This window comes from Tachypleus tridentatus, chromosome 1 (assembly GCF_004210375.1).
Source record: "Tachypleus tridentatus isolate NWPU-2018 chromosome 1, ASM421037v1, whole genome shotgun sequence".
NCBI lineage: Eukaryota > Metazoa > Arthropoda > Merostomata > Xiphosura > Limulidae > Tachypleus > Tachypleus tridentatus.
The window spans coordinates 145,901,508-145,924,105 of NC_134825.1; the positions used below are offsets into that span (position 1 = coordinate 145,901,508).

At 33.9% G+C, this 22,598-nt stretch overlaps 1 protein-coding gene across 2 annotated transcripts in view; it reads right to left on the minus strand.

Moving 5' to 3' along the window:
- Positions 1-22,598, minus strand: part of Dpit47 (DNA polymerase interacting tpr containing protein of 47kD) — a 69,174-nt gene that overhangs the window by 13,151 nt on the left and 33,425 nt on the right. For both annotated transcript variants that reach the window (XM_076456877.1, XM_076456887.1), the window contains exons 5-8: positions 16,486-16,563; positions 10,248-10,315; positions 6,152-6,208; positions 5,320-5,406 (exon numbers count right to left, since the gene is read on the minus strand). In XM_076456877.1, coding sequence (XP_076312992.1) covers positions 5,320-5,406; positions 6,152-6,208; positions 10,248-10,315; positions 16,486-16,563 — 290 coding nt within the window. The remainder of the gene's footprint in view (positions 1-5,319; positions 5,407-6,151; positions 6,209-10,247; positions 10,316-16,485; positions 16,564-22,598) is intronic.

Here is a 22,598-nt window from a genome sequence, read left to right on the forward strand (position 1 = left end):
GTGACATATTTGGTGTAAGGAAATATGGAATAAGTTATGGGAGGAAGATGGTACAGAGGAGTAGGCAAAACAAACAAGAAGACAGACCCAATCTGTAAGGGTAGAAAGCAAAAGATCACAAAGGGAGAATGACTGCCATGGAATAACACAATGATTACACTTACCTTAGAGAGCAGCTGTACAAGCAATATAACAATGTAGAGCCCTGACCAGACACAGAATTTTATTAGGGGTCAGATGAGGGTGAAGATAGAGAGAAAAGGAATGGAAATAGGATGAAATGAGAAACAACTGCCTCAAGCTGCTGCAGTCTCAAGAAGAAAGGAACAATCTTGATAAAGGGGAAGATAGGTAGAGTGATAAAGGGTATGTGGAACATTATCAGCAAACAAATCAGATCTGCAACATCCTCAGACCCAGAGAAGAAGGAAATAGGTCTTAAGGGACAGATAAAAAAAAAGAAGTATGAGGAAAATGATTCAAATGAACATAAAGTTAGAGCATCAGGGAACACATTAATATCCCAATCTGGAAAGGTAGGATGCCTGGGAGGCTTCTGAATCCAGAAGAAACACACAAGCACAGGAAGAATAGGAGAAATAAAAATCTTATATATCTGAAAAAATGAAAGAGAAATGCCTGATATCTGGAAAGCAAATAGACCAAAAACTCACAGCTAAAGAGCCTGGTAAGAAATTCTGCCACCCAAACTACAGAAGACTTGCTGGCAGGAAATTTCCTGCCAGCAGACAAATAGTGGAAGATTTTCCACTTGCACTGGTACACTTCCAAGGAAGATGGACTCATGGAAGTATCTAATAAGAAGACAGATTCTACATGCAAAGCCAGACCTTCTCACCAACAACCAGACAAAAGTCAGGCATGAAGACACAGCACAGAGAGATTGGAGTGTAGAAGAAGAAGAAAGGGAAACAGTGGAAGAGGAACAGGAGGTGAAAGGAGCAGACACTGTAACCTTGAAAACCAAGGTAGTGTTGGCCAATAGGGTGTAATCAGGACCCAAAAATGAGTGAAGTGTACCAAAGAAACCACTCAAAGAAGCAATTACATAGGAAGGTGCACAAAAGTGTCTGTGAGACTAATCTGGATTAAAGCATGAACAGCCAGAGCCTGTGTATGCAGTGTAGGTGAACAAAGGAGAGGCAATTTGGCACTGAGACTCATTGAAAATGCATCCAAATTGGAAGAGCCCCATGGAAGGCAAATGTCTCTGAAAAAGAGTACATATGATGATTTCTTCATGGTATAGATTCAGTGCATGTAAGTAGTATAATCTGTGACTAGATTAAAAGCACCTGACACATGACATGCAATAAGACAAATGAGATATGCATGGGCCCAGTATAGAAGATCCAAAGTCCATAAATAAAGATCTGAAGACCGAGTGCCCCTTGGTGACTGGTATCAGCCACAATTATAGATCTGTCTAAATGAACCATAATTAGATGGTGATGGGCAAGAGAATGGAAGTGACGTAATGTCTGACAACCCAATAGAAGTTTGGGAATATTGATATGGAAAACAGCTTTATCTGCTGACCAATGGCCCAAAACTTCACGGTGATTAAAACTATGCCCCCATTTTGAAGGGAAGTATCTGTGAACAGATATATATCTGGATGCAAAGGAAGAAGTGGTACACCTACTTATGTTTGGACTTTGTCTAGCCACGACTGCAGATTGCCTCTCTTGGAAGGAGGAACAGAAATGGTGGCAGAAAGAGGATTCTATCCAAGATTCCATCATTCATGAAGTGTCTAACACAGGGATCTCATATGAGCATGACCAAGAGGGATCAATGTGTTCATGAAGAACAACATCCCAAAAGCAACAGAAACTCATGAATTAGTAAGTGACTGATCTGAGAATGCACAGTGAACTAAAACTTCTCTGAAAGATGCACATAAAGGTGATGATAGAGCACAACTGATGTTGGTATTGAAGAAAATGTCCAACTGCACAAGATGTCAGGTGGGTCAAAGAATTGACTTCTCCAATTTGATTAACCATCATACTTAAACTGCTACAAATAGAAGTTGGTAAGTGTGAGTGCTCAACACCTGCTCAGAATGAGGTAGAAGGGGCCAGTTGTACATGTAGCAATGAAATAGCATCCTCAGAGTACAAATATGTTGAGAAAGAGTTAAGGAAGTTTGAGGAAAAATTTAGTAAGGGATGGCTTGGAGATTTTTTGGTTTTTAATTTAGTGGATAGGACAGCACAGACAGACTAAAAGGCCTGTTGTTGTCCTTTAATGTTATATTATGTTATTAAAATAAATACTCAGTATTGTAATAACAAGGGCATAAAACTGAGTAGACAAACACACAGTCTTCTTCTCAGAGTTATGTGGATTATGTACAGTGTAATCCTTTAGAAAGGATATAGCATTAATGCTATGTTGTTTGTATTGGATTGTAATTATCAGTTTTCTCTACCTACAACTTTTGTAAACATATAACACTAAATAACAACAAAATCATTAAATTTGTACTAACCACTGATAAATGGTTGCAAATTACTATAAAAATGGATTTGATTACTTGTTTCTAACACCTTTATTCTGTTTAGCTCCATAAGCTATGTAGCCAGTATCACAATTCTTGTTGAACTTGGTGAGAAGGATCAGTCTTTCTTGGCTGTTTCCTTAGCAACATAAAAACATGATACAGGTAAAAAGAACAGAGAGATACAGCCACTTTGTGCCTTATAAAGCAAGTTGTCACCAGGATGAATGTCACAGAGCAGGACAAGAATATGTTTGAGTATTCTGTTTCAGATTGTCAATAGTTCTATACACTACACAAGAAAGTATATGTCATAAAAAATTTGAAATATTTTATTTGTTTAAAATGTTTGAGGAAGTATGGCTTCCTTTTCCTCTTGCAATAAGTTTTTTCTGGTCAGCTTCTATGATATGTATGTTGACAGCTATTGTAAAGAGTACTGACAGTTCTTATATAGTTCCCTAAAAATGGGAATCTACAAATATTATGTCTTGTAGTGTTAAATATTTTACACAACTACTTATTATTTCTACCACTCAATATACTTTTGTAAAAAAATTGAAAGGTTAGATCCCTTTTGTAAAAAGAACACCATTTGGCTAGCTTTCATGCTAAGCTTGTGAAATATATTTAAGGCATCCTTTATCTACAATTGCAAAATTATGATTGTATCCATGTGTGAATGTATTGAATATAATTTGGAAAATATAATGAGTATCATTATTACTTTGCACATAAGTAACATATAGACCAACACAAAACACAATTATTTTTAATGGAAAACAATCACTGCTAGTTCTACAAATGTCTCCTGCATGTGCATGCCATAGCTTTGCCTCTGGAATACATATTTGTCACTTCAATGTAGATTCACATCATGTGGTATCTAAAACCAGGATGACAATAATGTTATTCTTTTTCCATGCAAGAGGAACAAATGTAATTAACTACAAGTTTTGGCAGCCAATAAGTCCAAATTCAAGACATATAGAAACAAAATTGTTAAAAAAAACAGTATGAGCCAAATGTATTGCTCAATTTAAAGCAAATGTATTTTCTAAACCATAAACTTTAGGTAGAATTATCTTGGAAAATCTGGTAAGAATCTTAAACAAAGAAAAACCTTACTGATTTCACATAGATCTTACCCACATTTCTCAAATGTTGGATTCTGGAAGGCAGGGCATCAAACTGAGACTTCTTTAAGTTTTGTCAAAGTATGCACCATCAATTAGTTTGTAAGACTAATCAAATCCACTTGATCTTACTTAACCCTCTTGCTATGGGTAAGTTAAAGTGCACATGCCACAACTTTTTGTAGAGTTACACTCAAAGATTAATTAAACTACTTTCTTATCATTGTATACAAATAAATGGCATTAAAGCATAGTTAATGAAACAAATTTTAATACAAGTTTTAACTTCGTAATTATATAATGAAATATTAAAAAAATCCTCAGTCTCTCCTAATATGAGAACTGTGTGTGACATTTGTTCTCTGGTCTTCCCTCTTCTATAGTTTATTTATCACCTGTCTAAGAAGTACAGAATTCAATGTAAATTACTCATTATAATATAGTTATCACTAAGGCAAATAATAATTTTTATATCCTTCAATCTTATTTGTTTACAGAATCATAAACTAGAAAATCAGACTCACCTGTCAGATCCTCTCTTTTACTAGCTTCCAATAGTTTTCTCCAAAGTTTTATAGTATATCTTTTATGACCAACAGAAACCTAAGGTTTTAATCTATTGTACTGTTTTCACTAAAGAAAAATGTCTATTTCATCTTCAGAAAAAGTGGATATATAGAGTATTTAGAGGTGTCAGGAAAAGTATCTGGCAATAAATAAGTTAATTTCTGCAAATATTCCATAAAATAGTTCCTTTAAAGGTGAAAAAACTTCTGTATTAAACATTTATCTTTCATCACTATTAAGGAGAATTATCATCTCATATAACTTTGTTCATTAATTTGAATTGTTCAGTTTTTAGTACAACTGTTCAGTTTGAATAGTAAGATTCTCAACATTCAGTTGAACTTCAATAGTGTGATTATCAACTTACCAATTTTGGTTTTGGCAGTGTCTCAGCATTGACATTAAATTGCTTAACATTATGAGTACTCAAAACTTATCAAGTCTTTAAAAAATCCACAAAAAACAAAAATTAAATAAAGCAAAAAAAAGGTATAACATCTCACTGGATGAACTATCAAAACAAAGGTTAACATCTCACTGGATGAATTGTCAAAACAAAGGTATAACATCTCACTGGATGAACTGTCAAAACAAAGGTTAACATCTCACTGGATGAATTGTCAAAACAAAGGTATAACATCTCACTGGATGAATTGTCAAAACTTGTAAGTTTGCTAATGTATATTTAATTCATGCAACATTACATTATCCATTTTATCTTATATTAATGTAGCACGGAGTAGTTATGTTAGAACAATATAAGCTAAGCTTAAACAGTTAAAGAAAAACATTTCTTGCTAACAATCAGAGCAACTGAACTATTAAAGATATACTGAGAAATTAAACCTGCACAAATTTAAAACTTTGTAATATGCAGATTTTAGAAAGTGTATACAAACGTTACAATTTCACAATATTATAATATTTGGTTTCTTATATATTCTGTGATAAATCACTGATATATAATGACTATTTTTTAAAATTTTGTACTATAAACATTATAAAATTAATATATTATTAAATGTGAAATATCCTTATAAATAAATACATTTTTATTTTTCACTATTACTATTAAAGTCAATGTCCAACCTGTATTGCTTTTATGAGCTTTTCATCAACTTTCAGTTTTTCTTTTTCCTCTAGAACAGCTTTTCGTTTATTTCTTTCAACCACTTTCTATACAGAGAAACAATAACTAAATTTATTTGGGTTATTTATACATAAACTGTCAATGAAAGTAAATCACAGTTTACTAAACTAGCTCTTTTTTAAACAGTATCTTAACTTAGTGTAATTACAAATGTACTTACTAATCACCATTTTGAAATTTCTTTAAAGATAAAAAACAGAGTCATTATTACTATTATGAAAAAGCTAAAACAACTAAGGCAGAAACATAATACATCTGTATCAAACATAGCCTGGAAGCAATATTAAAAAGTATCTTCACACAAAATAGAACCTAAAGGCAAAATGCAGAAGTATTCCTGATTTAAAGGTGATCTACAAGCAATATACAATAACATTTTTAATCAAAGTGTGATCTAAAAATAAACATTGACTTGAAAATGTGTGAAGTTTTTTCTGTTAATGACATACACGCAACTCAAATTCCTTTCTATCAAAATGTGATTTAAAAGAAATATTTTAAAAAATTCAGATGGAAAACAAATTAATAGTCATAATTATCACTGAGATATTCCATAATTTCAATGTAATAAGAACTCACTGTTTGATAAAGTGAGAAATTTCCAATAACAAATATTTAACTCAAAATGTAAAGACAGAACGTTACATTTGTTTTTTGTCAATTTTCTGACTGAGCTACTGCATATCAAATATAGTACTTTTTATACAATAAAATGAGCATAATGAGTGGCACATGAAAATATTCACAAATTAAACTATAATTCTAGTTTACCTGTTCAATGTTGGCTTTTCTCCTCAGTTCTAACAGGGTCTGGTTACCAGGTTCTAGCTGTAACAAGTGACTATTTATGTATTAGATGTAAATTACATTTTTTTGGAAAACTAAAGAGAAATCTGTTTTTTAACTATTAAGTTTGAATCCACTAGCACATTTTCTTCTTGGGTTAATTAGTATACTTTATAATGCTACTATTTTATTACAGTAATAAATGTAGATATTTTAGGAAATTAAATACTATAAAAAATTACTTCAAAAACAACTGATTCATATTTTTGATAGCTTTTTACACACATATCAAGGCAACAAGACTGACAAACAACTCAACACAATATTCCAGCCATATAAGTCATGATGAGAAAAATAAGAGGTGCAGTATGAAGTTTTACTGAATTGAAACTTTGATGTTCATTTAGAATGTTCTAGACATTATGTATAAGAAATATGAAAATTGTAAAATGAAAAAAAAGTACTTTTAATCTTAAAATGAAATTCATCTTGCACTTAGATTAATTAGTAGTTAAGTTCCTACTTTATAAATTTAAAGAGAAATATTTAGTAAAAATGCTTAACTAAGAAATACAGTTTTTTTTGTGGAAATTGTTTTGTTGGCAAAGAACTTGCTAACTTTCATATAGATATAACCTACTACACTAAAAGTTAGGAAGTGTACATACTCTCTCTGAATTACCTAATGGTTGCAAAGGTGGTGAAAATGAAGCCTGTAGAGAGAGTTAATAAAAAATATGGCAAAGATGGAAAAAAATCACCTGAAATTGAACTGCAGCCAAAACATGAGATTACCAATATCAAAAGTGCAAACAAAATGGTCAATATCTGGGTGCAACTGATCACTGCTCTATTAGGTTTGATTATTTTTTATTACATATGAAGATCAAGAATAATATTTTGGTTACAAATTTAAAAAAAAAGCATCATTTTGAAGGGATGTGACAATAATTACTTGTTGTGAATTGAGCAGCTGAGTTATTTGGAAACACTGATCAAATGTGGAAAATTTTTAAAAATATAGAAAGAAAAAGATACAAGAAATAAAATTAGAGAAAAGCATCATAAGTTTAAGAAACTTAAATTGATTGATATGATGGAAGATTTAGGAGATTATAGAGGATCAAGAAAGTTGGTGAAACAAAAAATTAGGACATCAAAAAGAATGTATGAAAGAAGGTTGACTGAAAGTTTAAAAATAATAAAGATTTTGTTAAATACATTAAGGGTAAACAAAATGTCAGAATGGGGGTAAGACCATTATGAGATGGCTGGATTATTAAATTCTGCTTTTTCTTCAGTTTTTAATAATGAAGATTTAAGCAGTATTCCAAGTCTTGAACACTTGATAGATGGAAACAATATCAAACAAGATGACTGCATTAAATCTGAGCTGGTTAAAAAAAATGTGAAAGTTTAAAGAATGATAAGTCAGATAATATTTTCCCAAGGTTAAGGATTGGATATCTATGCCAATTGCTACTATTTTTTGAAAGTCCTTAAATAGTGGGCAACTGATAAAGGGTTGGAAGATAGCTAATGTCCCTCTAAACATTGTCCCAGTAATTATAAGCCTATTAGTCTTACATCAGTCGTGGGAGAAATTTTGGAAAGTCTGATAGAAGATGCTTTGCAAAATAATTTAACACAATTTAAGATTTTGTCAATAAATGACTTAACATTTCAAATGATATTACGGATTTTGTTGTTGCTGGCTGTCAGGAAGATGCTGCTGCTTTACAAAGGAATTAAGATCATTTAATGAGTTGGACATATAAATGGCTGATGGGTTTTAATTATAATAAATGAATATAGATTATCACAATTTGACTTACAAGTATAATTTAGATGGAAATAACCTTAAGAGTGTCATCAAAGAAAGGGATCTGGATGTAGTGGTTGATCAGTCTCTAAGCCATCTAAGCAGGGTTTTGTTGCTAGAAGTAGTGCAAATATGATTTTGAGCTGTATCTACAGAAATACTGAATACAAGTCTAAAGAGGTTAAAAGTTCATTGTATAATTCACTGGTTAGATGTACAAGTTTGCAGTATTCTGTTCAGTCTTGGGCTACATTGAACTCTTTGAAATGGTTCAGAAAGGGACTTCTAGAGTTTTGCCTGGGATGAAGAGGTTGTCATGCAAGGAGAGACTGAAGATCTTTAAGATTGTTTCCTCTTGAAAAAAAGAAGAGTTAGAAGGGATTCAACTGAGCTGTTGAAGATTGTTAAGGGGATTGATAGTGTTGATGCATCATCTTTTTTTTATACCTAATGGTGAAAAGCATAGTCCGAGGGGACACAAATATAAATTTTAGCAGGGAAGAAGTCATCTTTGGGGTCATTGGGCTTTGGAATTGGTTGCCTATGGATGTTGTGAAGGAAGTAAATTTAAGCGAGTATAAGAGAAATCTTAACAAGTATATGAATGAGAAGATCTGGTTTTGAGGTTCTTTTTTATTTAATATTTATAATTCAGTGTATAAAATGGGAAAGTCTAGTTCAAACAATAGGTTCCTTATTATCCCTAAACATTGTCATATTATTGTGATAAATACTGGTTCAAATTTACAAAAACTTAGTCTTTCAAATTAATGATCCAGAAACCAATGGAATTAATAACTGAAACTTGTGTCAAAGTACACAAGTAAATGCACAAAAAATATTATGACCTTATACACTTTACATTATACTTGAACAACATATCTGCAATATTTATTCACATATATTAACATGATTTGGTATTCCAGAATTTAACTCTTTCAGGAGTACAGTTACTGAAAAATAAATCTCAATCAAGACTGAACTTCTCATCTTACACAAAATGCTACTAACTCTAGGCTTTCTGCAAGTTTATTCCAATTAATATGAAATTCCGAAATTGATTGATGTGCATTTACATTTGTGGATACACAGACAAAGAAGTTAGAAAATGATTTGTGAAACAGCTAGAATTAAGTTGACTGTTTGTTTGTTTTATGAATTTTGCACAAAGCTACACGAGAGCTATCTGTGCCAGCCGTCCCTAATTTAGCAGTGTAAGACTAGAGAGAAAGCAGCTAGTCATCACCACCCATTGCCAACTCTTGGGCTACTCTTTTATCAACGAATAGTGGGATTGACTGTCACATTATAACGCCCCCACAGCTGAAAGGGCAAGCATGTTTGGTGTGACAGGGATTCAAACCCGCAATCCTCAGATTATGAGACAAGCATTCTAACCACTTGGCCATGCCAGGTCCTAATTAAGTTGAAAACTGTAATTTTATGAATAAACTTTCTCTAAAAACTACTTGCAACATAAGCATTTTCAGCTTTTACATCAATATTTTTTCAACCCATCACAGCTAATAAATGGACCAGAAAGACATTCTATCATATTTGAAGAAGTAAGTTCAATTTATATCATATTCATTCACTTTGGAACCAACAGATATCATTAATTTGTTGCACTAGATTCAATTTTCACAAAGGGATAGAAAGTTGATAAATCAAAACACGATATGTTATAATAAGACAAACCAAAAAGGTTGATAAATCAAAACATGATATGCTATAATTAGAAAAACCAACAAAGAAAGTATGAAGATGTGTTACGTCTGTTGTCTATTACCATACAAATGCCTCATCCTTTATGTTCCAAGCAAACTTTTAGATTGTTAACCATCTTAAAAACTGGATTTTTTAAAAACAATATTTATATTAATTCGATCTGTTTTGCTTACCAGTAAGAAATGTTTCACATTAGGAATATTATACTGTTTTCCCAATATGTCATTAATAATTATTATATTAGACAAGGTTATAAATGACTGAACTTAAGATAGGAACAAAATTTCTAAAAAAAATAAGGGGAATAAGCATAAAAGAAAGAGGAATTCAAAAAATGTAACATATACTAATAAAAAAATGAACAAAATGTAGCTGTCTAGCACATTCACTAACTTGTTAATGTCAAATAATGAATTTCAATATTTGAAACATTAGTTCTTTCATGAGAATTATATTTCAGTGAAGACAAGATATAAAAATATTATACACCAAAACTCTTTCCATCTGCAGCACAAGGTCAGAATCACTCACCTTAAGGCCTCTGTCACACCAAACAACACAATCTTTAAACCTTTCCAACTTCCAGCAACACTGGGCCCCTGATAAAGAGATTTTTAGATGTTAAGTAATGCCTATGATATAAGGTATATAAAGTTGATCTAAGTGTTCCTAAGCTAGTAACTGGCAAGCTTGACTTTGGTTACATTAACTATTATTATGCAATATATGGCTGATTTACATTTCTATGCTGGTAGTTAATTTACCTAAGTTTGACTATTTACGTATAATGTAGATCAAGTTCGTTCATGTATTTCTAGGCTAGTAATTAACAAACTTAATTTTGGCTACTTATTGTATAACACTGATTGACTAGTTTATTTCTAAGCTACCAATTAATGGGCCTAATTCTGACTACTTATATATAAGGTATAGTATAATGTAGAATAAACTACTTTATGTATTCCCAAGTTGATAATGAATGAAACTAATTTTGGCTACTTAAATGTACAAGGTTCAGTAAGACTATATCAATTTGTTTATGTGTTTCTAAGATAGTAGCTGGTGAGCTTAATTTTTGTTACTTATTTTGTAAAGTTCTCATCTGTAAGCTGTCAAGCCAGGCTTTATGTTTAATACACACCTGTCTCAGAGTATACTGATGTATGACAGTTACTGTGTTGATTGTGGCAACATTTAATATGATGGGTTATTTAAGGTTAACATGAAATAAGAAACAACTCTATACTGGAAACAATTATGTAAGGCAGTATTCTTTAATTAACAGAAGGTTCACCACAGTTAGCTCTTATTTAAATTTTATAACCAGGAAAAGCATGATGTGTTTTTCTGCCCTGCACAAGCACTGATGTGCCACTCATTTCCCAACAAATTTTCCATGAATCATCTGTAGGCAGCAGCAGTGTTATGTTCTAGCCATATGCTTTACTGTAAATGCTTATTCTAACAGAATTTTTCACTCAACCAGGGAACAGCTGGTGACCAGAAACATTTTTCTGACATTCATTTTTGTTTCCCTGAGAACATGCTAACATGTTCAAATGCATGTACTCCACCTTGGGCATGTTGGCCCTGCTTATAAAATTAAGTGTAAAACAACAAGCTGCAATTTTGTTAAATTAGAATTAATCACAATTGATATTACAAGAAGTCTTAAAAGTTACATGTGAAAAATGTAGGAAATCATTTTTAATCAGTGTTGCAGAACCTATTAATAAAAACCTATGTGATACAATAAAACAGACCATGTATGCCTGAAGACTATCATTACAAACCTAAAGTTAAACAAAATCACAAATAAATGTTAGAATAAATAATAATTCCAGTTGTTCAGAAATATCCATATGTTCCAATATCACAGGTCAGTAATTATACTGAAAATGAAAAAAACTCTCCATCAAAGAAGAAGTCATCATTTCCTAAACAGCACCTTAATCAGTTCTCTGGTTAATTGGAAACTGTAAAGTACAAAACAGGAGAGAGGTTCTACTGTGGTTTTAATGTAGAATATAGAAACACAGGAATTCAGCCCATTACTGACACTACATACACAAGAACGAAAAATTCAATCATCAAAATTTGATATAAACAAAAGTTGGTTGAAACTTCACTGTTGTGACTAGACTTGGAGGTCACTGATAATGGGTTATTAAATTCACTTCTAGTTCTGATTTACAGACACTCATATATAATCACAAATTAAATGCCAGCTACTATGGTAAGAAGTAGCTAAATATCATTAAGACCATGAGTCTCTTATGGGTAGGGCTGCAATGTTAGGTTCAAAACTTGGACCACTGACACAAATTATCCTCTTTAAAGATATACAGATAAGGGGTTACAATAAAGTGGATGTGTATGCAACACTACCAAGACATAAAAGAAAATAAAGTTGCTTTAACCCTTTCCCAATAGATAACAAGTCAGACCATGTCATTTTTTCTGTTCACTTACATTCAAAATTTTATTGAACTACTATTTTATGAATTTATGTAAATGTAAATAAAACATAATAAACATATAACATTATGAAATTTAAGCTACTTAGACTAAACATTTGTATTTTCATGTTATAATATGTAGTCATTCTTGCATGAAAAAAAATTATATTTATTTCCTAATTATTTTTTATGATTGTTATGAGATTAGTCAACTGACAGACTTCCACATACTTAGGATATAAAATTACCAATATTGACGAGCTATAATATCATATAAGAACCTAGTATTTTTTTATTTTATTGAGATATGGCTTATGTGTTGAATAAAACACAATGGTCCCATTTACCCCTATTCTTTGAAATGGTCCATTATACACTTTCTTTAATAACATATGACATGCAAATAACAAATCAATAGCTTAGAATGCCCCTCTAGTGTTTTTCTCAGCCATTTTAATCTGTGAAAAGATTACCACTTTCTTTTGAACCAGGATTTCAAGGAGGTATTTTATTGTCTTTAGTCTGTTCGAAGTTTCATATATTTTTATGACCTAAATACAGCTTAGTTACTAAGCTTAATTAATTATAGTTGAATTCTATAGCATCAGTATAGTAAACTATAATTTTCTGGTTATTCAACTGTATATATTAAAAAAAGAATTGTTGATGATTCCACGTGCAAAATTCTAAAAGGCTTAGCAACCTATGTCCAACAGCAACCGAATTTAAAGACTGCAGCAAGAAAACATAATTGTTTGCTTTAATTCTTTACTTATTGCTGTATATTTTGGGAAAAATGAGTTTCATAACTTATTTCAAAATAATAATAATATAAAATGTATAATAATTGAAATGTGATTGTACATTACACAAAATGCTAGTCCAATAAAAAACAGCCCAGACAGAGTCTCCTTATAAAGACTAAAGGCTCATTTTATATTACTGGATACAGTAACATGAGTGCACATGCACCACATCAATGCAAGTTATGTAATGTTAGCTAGACACAACTGGAAAGTCAATATAATAAAAAGTAATAAACATATAACATTATGAGATTTAAGCTACTTAAACTAAACATTTGTATTTTCATGTTATAATATGTAGTCATCCTTGCATGAAAAAAAAAACTATATTTATTTCATAATTGTTTTTTTATGATGATTACGAGACTGGTCAACTCACAGACCCCACTGTGAGCCCTAACTATACCATTATAGTTAGGGTATAAAAAATAACATAAAATATGATGTTTTGCTGAAAATAAATGGTTGAAAATGTATTTAGGAGGTTTCAGAGATTACACAAATATTTGAGATTTTTTGGGATGAATAGCTGTTTTTCAATCATAACATAAAATCACTTTGCACTTGGATCAATAATAAAATAAATTCAATAGTTTAACAAACAAATCTTTGGCAAAAATATTTAATTAAAACAATTAATTTTTGTGTACAAAGAACTTGTAATTTTTACTAAAAGTCTATCAAATTTTGTGAAGATACACAAGCTGTAAATTATTAATGCATAAACCGAGTATATAAACTTATATATTATAACAAGCACACTGCAAAAGTATTAATTGAGTAAACACTCAATACTCATTACATAAAACACATTTCATGCTTAAACATGGTTATGCAAAAAATAATATTTAATACTGACCCAAAATTTTAGGAGCTGCTTGTGGTCTTTGGCCTAACTTTTGGTAGCTCCTTAATTGATTAAAAAGACTGAATTAAGATAAAATGAATTTTTTAAATATTGAAACAAGCTAAGTATGAATATTAACAAATTTTGCTTTCAAGTGAATGATTACAAAATCAATGACATTTAAATTAACAGAAATTCACATGCACAAATTGAGTTTTTAACTGAAAAAGCACAAGACAACTCCTCGTCTATGTCACACCCTCAATAATGTGTAATGTAGATCTTCACCAATGTATATAATACTTGGAAATCATGGTTTTTGGCTATTTCAACTATGTAAAAATATAAATATGTTTAATGTAGATGTACTGTAATGTTGTTCACCAAAATATCAAAGACCAAGTTTTTACTTAAAAACATGAAATTCAATTTGTTATGTATGTTAAGAAAAAATATACCATAACTGTTACTCTTCACTGAAATTGCTTCCAACTACTACCTAATTACAATTTATTTTTTATGCAAACCAATGTTTGATAATCAGTGATGTGATATGAAATTTAAGTAATATACCATTCAAATACATCTTAACAATAGCTTCAAACAAGTATATCTCCATTATCACAGAAGTAAGTCACAAAGCTTAAGATGTTACAAGTTGGTTCATGAAATACAGATAAACTTCAAAGACAATATTTTGGTATTTCAATCATGTGATCAATTATTAATGAAATGGAAGCCAAGTTGGCTACACCTTTCTCAAATGTTGTCGGCTAAATGTGCCACCACTTCCAAATTAACATGTCATAGACGGTATCTGCCTTACTGTCACTTAATTGTGTTGTTGATGTTGGTTTGCCTTGCTCATTTATCTATGCAATTTTATTACCTGTTTGAAAGTGGTTCCAGTTTTACCTAATAAACTAGACACTTGTAGCTAAATTGCAACTGTCAAATTTTATAAGGAGCTGTGATTCTTTACAGCAGGTTTTTGTGACTTGTTGGGGATAAATTTCAACAATAAATAGAGAGCACATAATTTGCATGTTTTAAAATAATATAATCAAAATATGTCAAAAGTATGTACACAAAATTTGTTATACTATTAGTTATTATAATTGTATTCAGAGCTTTAAATAACTTTCTCTTTCACCAAAGTCAATACAATCAGGTTCAATAACTTTAAAACATCCTTTGACCACACAATATTATTCTCCTCTACTATTTTTATACAATACATTCCTTTAATATCATCACAATAGCTGTTAATTACTACAGTTGTATCTGTAGCTTTAAATAATTGTCTCCTTTTCATTGAAGTCCACACAGGTGAGTTCAATCACTTTAGAACACCCTTTGACAAATTATTTTATTCTATTTCCGTTAGTACAATACAAGCTGTAAAACTCACTTGATAAAACACCTATTATAGCTCATTCATGTACAGTCTAACTACACTCTCACTTTCCTTACTTAACTTACTTTGTGGCCTATGTATATTGTCTGACTGAGGCCTAGAACTTTCTACAAACTACAAGATGTTATAATGCAACAATACCCATTTAAAGCAACATAAAAAATCCAAAAGGTTCAATTAACATGTCAATTCACAATAACTGAGCTATACAACAAATGATTCATAAATGGTTACGTAAGCAAATCTATGATAAGTTATTGCTTCTAAAAATAATAAATTTAACATTTGTGTTTTATAACTATTTCAATCATAATTTACCTTTAAATTTAAATGACAGTGATGTGTACTAAACAGCAATACCTAGAAATCATTCACTTGTTATAATCAAAGTTTACTACAATAAGGTATTGTATCAGTGTACATATGGTTCAAAACAGATTTTACAAGTCAAACTTGTAAGATATAGATTCAAAGAAGGATGTTCCCCTTACAGCAAATCATAAAAGTACATATGCAATGATGCACAGAGCTATGTCCAGAAGCTCAACAAAATAATATTTTTACAGATGAGTTTTACTTCACATTACAGCCAGATAATATATACTAATTCTGTGAAAATTTGGAACAAGATCCAATCCTACTTTCATGAGGAAACAAAATATAACATCTGCATTCTAGCAACTGTTTTTTACATCATATTTTTATATAATTATATTTTACTCTAATATCATTAGAAGGAAATCTTTGGGTGAATCTAAAATCATGTAATTTATTTTTCTTTGAATATTAGCTCAACTATGGTTTGCAATATTTGTCAAATCAGCAGCTAGGGAAGTAGTAATTACTGCATAAGGGCTTTCACATACCGAGTGTGTGTTTTCTTACAGCAAAGCCACACTGGACTATCTGCTGAGTCCACTGAGGGGAATTCACATACAGAAATATTGCTTTTTAAGAAAATTACCTGCATAAAAACATAAACTTTAGTTATGAATAAGAATGATTTGAAAACTCCACTAACTAAGAAATAAGTTATATGATAGGCAAATTAACAATTGTTTGTCCTTTAATGCCAAGATAACAAGCAGATGGATCTCACTCTGCTATGTTTAATGCAATTTACTGACCTAGTTATGAAAAACAAAGCAATAAATAGTTGTTAGTATTTTTCTAGCAAATTATGATTTTAGATAACAGTTTTATTCCTATCATAGAAGAAGTTACTGGGAACAATTCTTACCTCTCACTAAAGCCTTCATGTGGTTAGGATTTAACTTCATAGCAGCCTCAGCATCATTAAAAGATGATCTGTAATTACCTGGTTTAAACAAAAATGTAATTTCTTTAATGACATCCTAATTTTTAATACAAATTTTACAACTTTCTAATTTAATTCACCAGAATATTTTTGGTTGGTTGGTTGGTTGATTTAGTGTTTTATGGCACAAAGCAGCTAGGCTATCTGCGCTAAACATCCAGTAAAAGTAAAAATAAAGAATATGTAGTAAAATTCATAAAAGGAAATGAAGGTAAAACAAAACAGCATTGAAAAACATAAAAAGCGTAAAACCAATGTTGGCACCTAGTCAACAATGTTAAGAGAGAAACCAGAGTAAGAGAAGTTGTAAAAGACTTTCTGTAGCATAATGGTAATGATCATAACCCAACGGGAAGACTAACAGGTAAGTACAAGAACCACCGTCAAGTCACCTGAAGTTGGCCTTTCCAGTCTTGGTTCTGGGTTATGTGTCATTATGGCCAGTATCAAAAAGAAAAGTGACAAAAGTGTTATAAAAGGCATGCAGCAAAACTGTAATAATAACTCGCCAGGACAACTAATGGGTAGTTCAAACAGTAGTGTTAGTCACCTAAAGTTGGCCTTTCCAGTCCTGGTGTCGAGTTATTTAATGTCATAGCCATTTTCCAATTTGAAATCGAACTAGAGAGATTGTGACTCTTAAAAGGGAACCACAATTAAAAAGGTGTAATAAATAAATATCAAACACTTAAATGACATTAAAAAGATTTATGGCCATTAAAAAACTACAAACTTTATCAAGGTGGACAGTATCACTGTCACCAATAACACTGTCTAATGTTATGGACAAACCTTGGGACAGAACATGTTTAAAATAGTGCTGTCGACGAGAGTTGTAATGATGGCAAGAAAGTAAAATGTGGCTTACAGTGATCTGAGTGTTACACAAACTACACATTGGTGCATCAGTCCTGAATAATAGAAAGTGATGAGTTAAAAAATGTGACCAATGTGTAGTCCAGTTTGGACAACTTCCTATTTTTGCTTCTTACGGAAACAAGACGGCTAAAATCCAATAGAGGGTTTTATTTGGAAAAGCTTGTTGTCGCATTGCTCACTCCAAGTTGACTGCCAGCTGGCACAGAGCCGAGCCTTGAATACAGGACCATAGTCTATGTATGGAATAGGCACAGTGGTGATAGTGCCAGAGCAGATAGATTCAACTGCCGTGTCTGCAAGCTCGTTCCTCAGAATACCAAAGTGGCCTGGTATCCTCAAAAACTGGATAGAAGTACAGCGAGAACAGGGTGTAAGCCAATGTGAAGTGATTCCAGGGCCAGTAGAGAACTAAGCTAGTCAGTATAAACAGTGCAGTTGGAGTACTGCTTAGCTACAATATGATCCAAGGCAAGAGAAATGGCATACAGTTCAGCAGTGAACACAGAAGCTGTAGAGGGGATTCTACGTGCAACCACCGAACCACAACAAACCATGGCAGAGCCCACAGAGTTACCTGATTTGGAACCATCCATATAAACTGGAATGGAAAGATTGTTCGAAAGAAGTTCAGTAAATAAAAGACGGTACTTCCAATCAGGAGTATCTGCCTTTCTCAGATGACTTAAAGAAAAGTTACATTTGAGAACTGCAATAAGCCATGGTAGGATGGGCTGACCAGTGGATACTGCAATGTTATCCAAGGACAGACTCAATTCATCCAATTGCACCTGGACGCGAAGGCCAAAAGGAGCAATGGCAGATCATCTGTTCTGAAAATGTATGGCACACCAAGGAAGGAAAACACATCCCCAGGTGGGATGCTTTGGTAAAGAATGAAGTTTCAAAGAATATAGTGAAGACAGTTGCAAATGGCGAAAGTGCAGAGAAGGTTCACAAGATTCTGCATATAAGCTCTGAACTGGGAAAGAGCAGAAAGCCCCAGTGCAGAGTTGAAGTCCTTGATGATGAATGGGTCCAGAATCTTTAAGGCCGAGGGTCTGGCAGAGCCATAGACCAGTGATCCATAGTAGAGTTTCGATCAAATAAGAGTACGATATATCTTTAACATGGAACATCGATCTGCTTCCCAACTGGTGGTAGAGAAGACACAGAGGATGTTCAGTGCTATTGTACATTTGGCCCATAGCTACTTTAAGTGTGGTATAAAGGTCAGCTTACAGTCAAAGATAAGCCCCAAGAACTTTGTCTCATGGACCACAGGCAGTGAAACTTCACTGATACGGAGTTCAGGATCAGAGTGAATACCCCATTGGTGGCAAAAGTGCATGCAAACGGTTTTAGAGAGAGAGAGAAATTAAAGCCGTTTGCCGTAGTCCACTTCAGTACACAATCAAAGGCAGTTTGTAGTTGCCATTCAATATATCTCATGTTTGACGACTGACACAAGATGTGAAAGTCATCGACATAGAGCCTGTTTGCAAAGATGGCATAATCTTTATATTGAAAAGTGTGACATTCAAAACACAGCCCTGAGGGACCCCAAGTTCCTGTAGAAAAGAATGGGAAAGTGTTGAACCCACACAAACTTGGAATCTCCTTCTGTTAAAAAAATTTTTAATAAAAAATGGGTAAATGGCCACGTAACCCATATATATATGGAGGTCTCCCAAAATGCCATACCTCCATGTTGTGTCATAAGCCTTCTCAATGTCAAAGAATATTGATACAAGATGTTGTCGTTTGAGAAAGGCTTCTCTGATTGATGTTTCAAGTATAATTACATAGTCCATGGTAGAGTGCTGTCATTGGAACCCACACTGGGTGGGCGAGAGGAGGTTGTTTGATTCGAGGAACCAAACAAGATGGATATTAACCATCCTCTCTAAGGTCTTAGAGAGACAGTAGTTTGAAGGAATCTTGGGATCTTTCCCAGGCTTAGAGAAAGGTAAGATAATAGCCTGGCATCAAGCATTATGAAAAACATTCTCCTGCCAGATCTGGTTAAAAACAATGAGAAGAATACCAAGAGAAGCAGGAGATAGATGGTGCAGCATGACCTAGTGTACATCATCAGGTCCAACAGATGTACTGCCAGAATGATGAAGGGCCAGTTTCAGTTCCACTAGTGTAAAGGAAAGATTATAGTCAAAGAGATAGTCAGTTCAAAAGAAAATAGGTGAATGCTCTGCCCAAGTCTTGATGGCCATGAAGATGGAGCAAGTGCTAGATACCTGACAAAAGCTTTCACCTAGAGTATCGGCGATGCTCTGGACATTAGCTACTTCTTGGACATCAGAGAGTAAAATCGAGAGGGGGGCAGAATTGTAGTGCCCACTGACCTTTCAAACCCTGTCCCATATGACCTTGTAACTGGTGGTAGAAGATATGCCAGTTGTGAACTTAATCCAAGATTCCTTCTGGCTTTGACATCTCACCCACTTAGCATGTGCACGGACCTGCTGGAAAGCGATGTGGTTTGAAAGTGTGGGATATCTACGGAAAGTATCCCAGGCCCATTTTTGAGCCTTCCATGCCATGTGGCAAGCAGGATACCACCACAGACGAGGATACAGTGGAAAACGTGTCAAGGATTTAGGAATACACTGAGCAGCTGCTTGTATAATACAGTCAGTTACTGCTGCCACACAGTCATCTATTGATGGCTGACAGACGATGGCAGGATCAAGTTCTACAAGAGCAGTGAAAGTGGACCAGTCTGCCTATCCAGCTTACACCGGGGCATGCGGGCAGGGTGGCATCGACCACAGCCAGTCTCTCTCAAAAGTATAAGAAAATGATCACTGCTTAGTGGATTATTGTCAACCCTCCATAAAAAATGGGAGAATAATGAAGGGGAGCAAACTGAGAAATCAATAGCAGTAAAGGACTGACTAGGTGCATGAAAATAAGTGGAAGAACCAGTATTGAAAAGTGAAAGGTTGTGATCAGAGAGCATACGTTCTACAGAGCAACCCCTCCTATCAATAACAGCACTTCCCCAGGGGGGATGATGTCCATCAAAGTCCCCAGGAGTAGAAAGAGAGATGGCAACTGTTCAACGACAGCATCAAGGTCTGATTGATCATATGTCTCTCCAGGGGACAGGTAGAGAGAACAAACAGTGATGGTATGACCCAAGGAAACATGGATGACTACGGCCTCCAAGGGTGTGTTGAGTGACAAAGACAGGGTAGACACATGCTGATCAACCAACAGTGCCACCCCCTCCATGTACTCATCCATCACACAGCCTGTCATTTCTGTACAGAGAAAACTGCTGAAAGGTGACTATATCAGCAAATTTCAGAAATGTTTCTTGTAAGGAAAGACATACAGGATGGTAGGAAGCAGTCAGTGTTTTGATGTCATCCAGATTAGAACGTAAACCTCGACAGTTCCATTGTATCAAGGTGGCCATTTTTAATGACGCATAGGCAAAGTGGGTGTAGAACCCTTCTGTTTATGACCACGTCTTTTTTCCTTACTGTCCTTATTCGGAGGAGGTCTATCGACCTCCATGGATCCTGCCCTGGTTCAATTGGGCAGGTCTTTGTTGTTGGAAGGGGATTCCAGTGACTCAGGATGTGAACAAATGGTTGTTTTGCATCTTGGGGTGGGAGAAAAAGATGTATCTGAAAAATGCCTGTATTTGGAACCAAAGGATGTGGATCTTGGGGTTTGTTGGAATGTTTGAGAGGAACAGAGATGGGTGTAGAAGTTGATTCATCAACCTTTTTAACCATGAAGGTCAAAAGGCTTTTCATTTGTTTTGAGAACGATTCTTTTGAAGGTACAGAGGGATCTGTCTGCACTCCCACTGTAGCTATGGTACAAAGTGCAGCAGCATATGTCTGAGATGAAGTGATGGACTGCAATTTCCAAGCCTCAAAATAACTAATGTTATGAGTCATTTTCAAATGCTGCACCTCTTTTTCCTCCAACCATTTAGGACAAAAACAAAAGTAGAAAGGGTGAAAACCATTGCAGTTGACACAATGTGGGTCAATGTTTTTGAGTGGCCGAACCTCTGACATTGGAAGCATCAAAGAGGGTTTGGAATGTACGGCCGTACCCTGCAATTTAAATAACCTGCCTTGATGGTGACAGGTGCACGTGGTGATGTATATGTCAAAACGAGGATATCCATCGGCAGTGTAACTCCATTTTGCGAGTGGAGATGAGCCTCACTGCAGAAACTCTTTGAGTGAAGAAACAAAAGAGAACCTCTAACTCGGGGATGTTCTTCAAATCCCTCTCAACAATAACCCCTCATGATGAATTCAAGGTAACATGAGGGGTAATTTCAATAGGTACATCCCCAAATGCCTTTGAATTCAAGAGGAGTTCACTGTGTTGGGAAGTGGATGTTTTAACCAATATGTCTCCAGATCGAAGTTTCTTTACTGACATTATTTTATTTAAATTTTTATTAGGAGGATCCATAGGAAAAAAAGAAAATTTCGGTGCCCACTGACCCCACCCACCATGGAGCCCTACGAGGGAGCGCACTACAATGTCAAACAAGGACACTGTAGCAACATCAGGGTTTCGTGAGCATTATACCCAAACACCAGCATCAGGTACAACATCCACAACACCTGTTGAGAACTTCCAACACTGGTACTTAGTTGACTCTAGCCCAAGTGGACCAGCCGACTGACCCAAGGGGGCCACCCTAAGGTCACTCGTCTACAGGAATTTAAGGCCAAAGTGGTGTGTTAGGGTTGGACCCCTCAACCACCAGGATCCTTTCCTCCCCTTCATGGGTTGCCATGCATGGAAAACATGTGGGTGGATGTTTAGATCCCAGAGGAGGTAACCCAAAAGAACAGAACCTTCCCAAGGAGGTCCCCTTATCACGTACAGGAATCCACACCGAGGTGAAATATTTTTGGGGATATACTGGTACAGTTAATCCTTTCTTTAATCAATATAACTGTATTACTTTATTTCCTACACTGACCCTCTCTAACTGAATATTACTCTTATGCTTTCCTTTCTTCAGTAAACTGTATGACTCATGTAGGTTGTTAAAGAAAACCACAAGTTGTTATTCAATAAAAACGAATAAAATCTCTAAGTAAGTTTTCAGTACAAGAGATCCCTGTGGAGTTGCCTCAACTCAACCATATGAA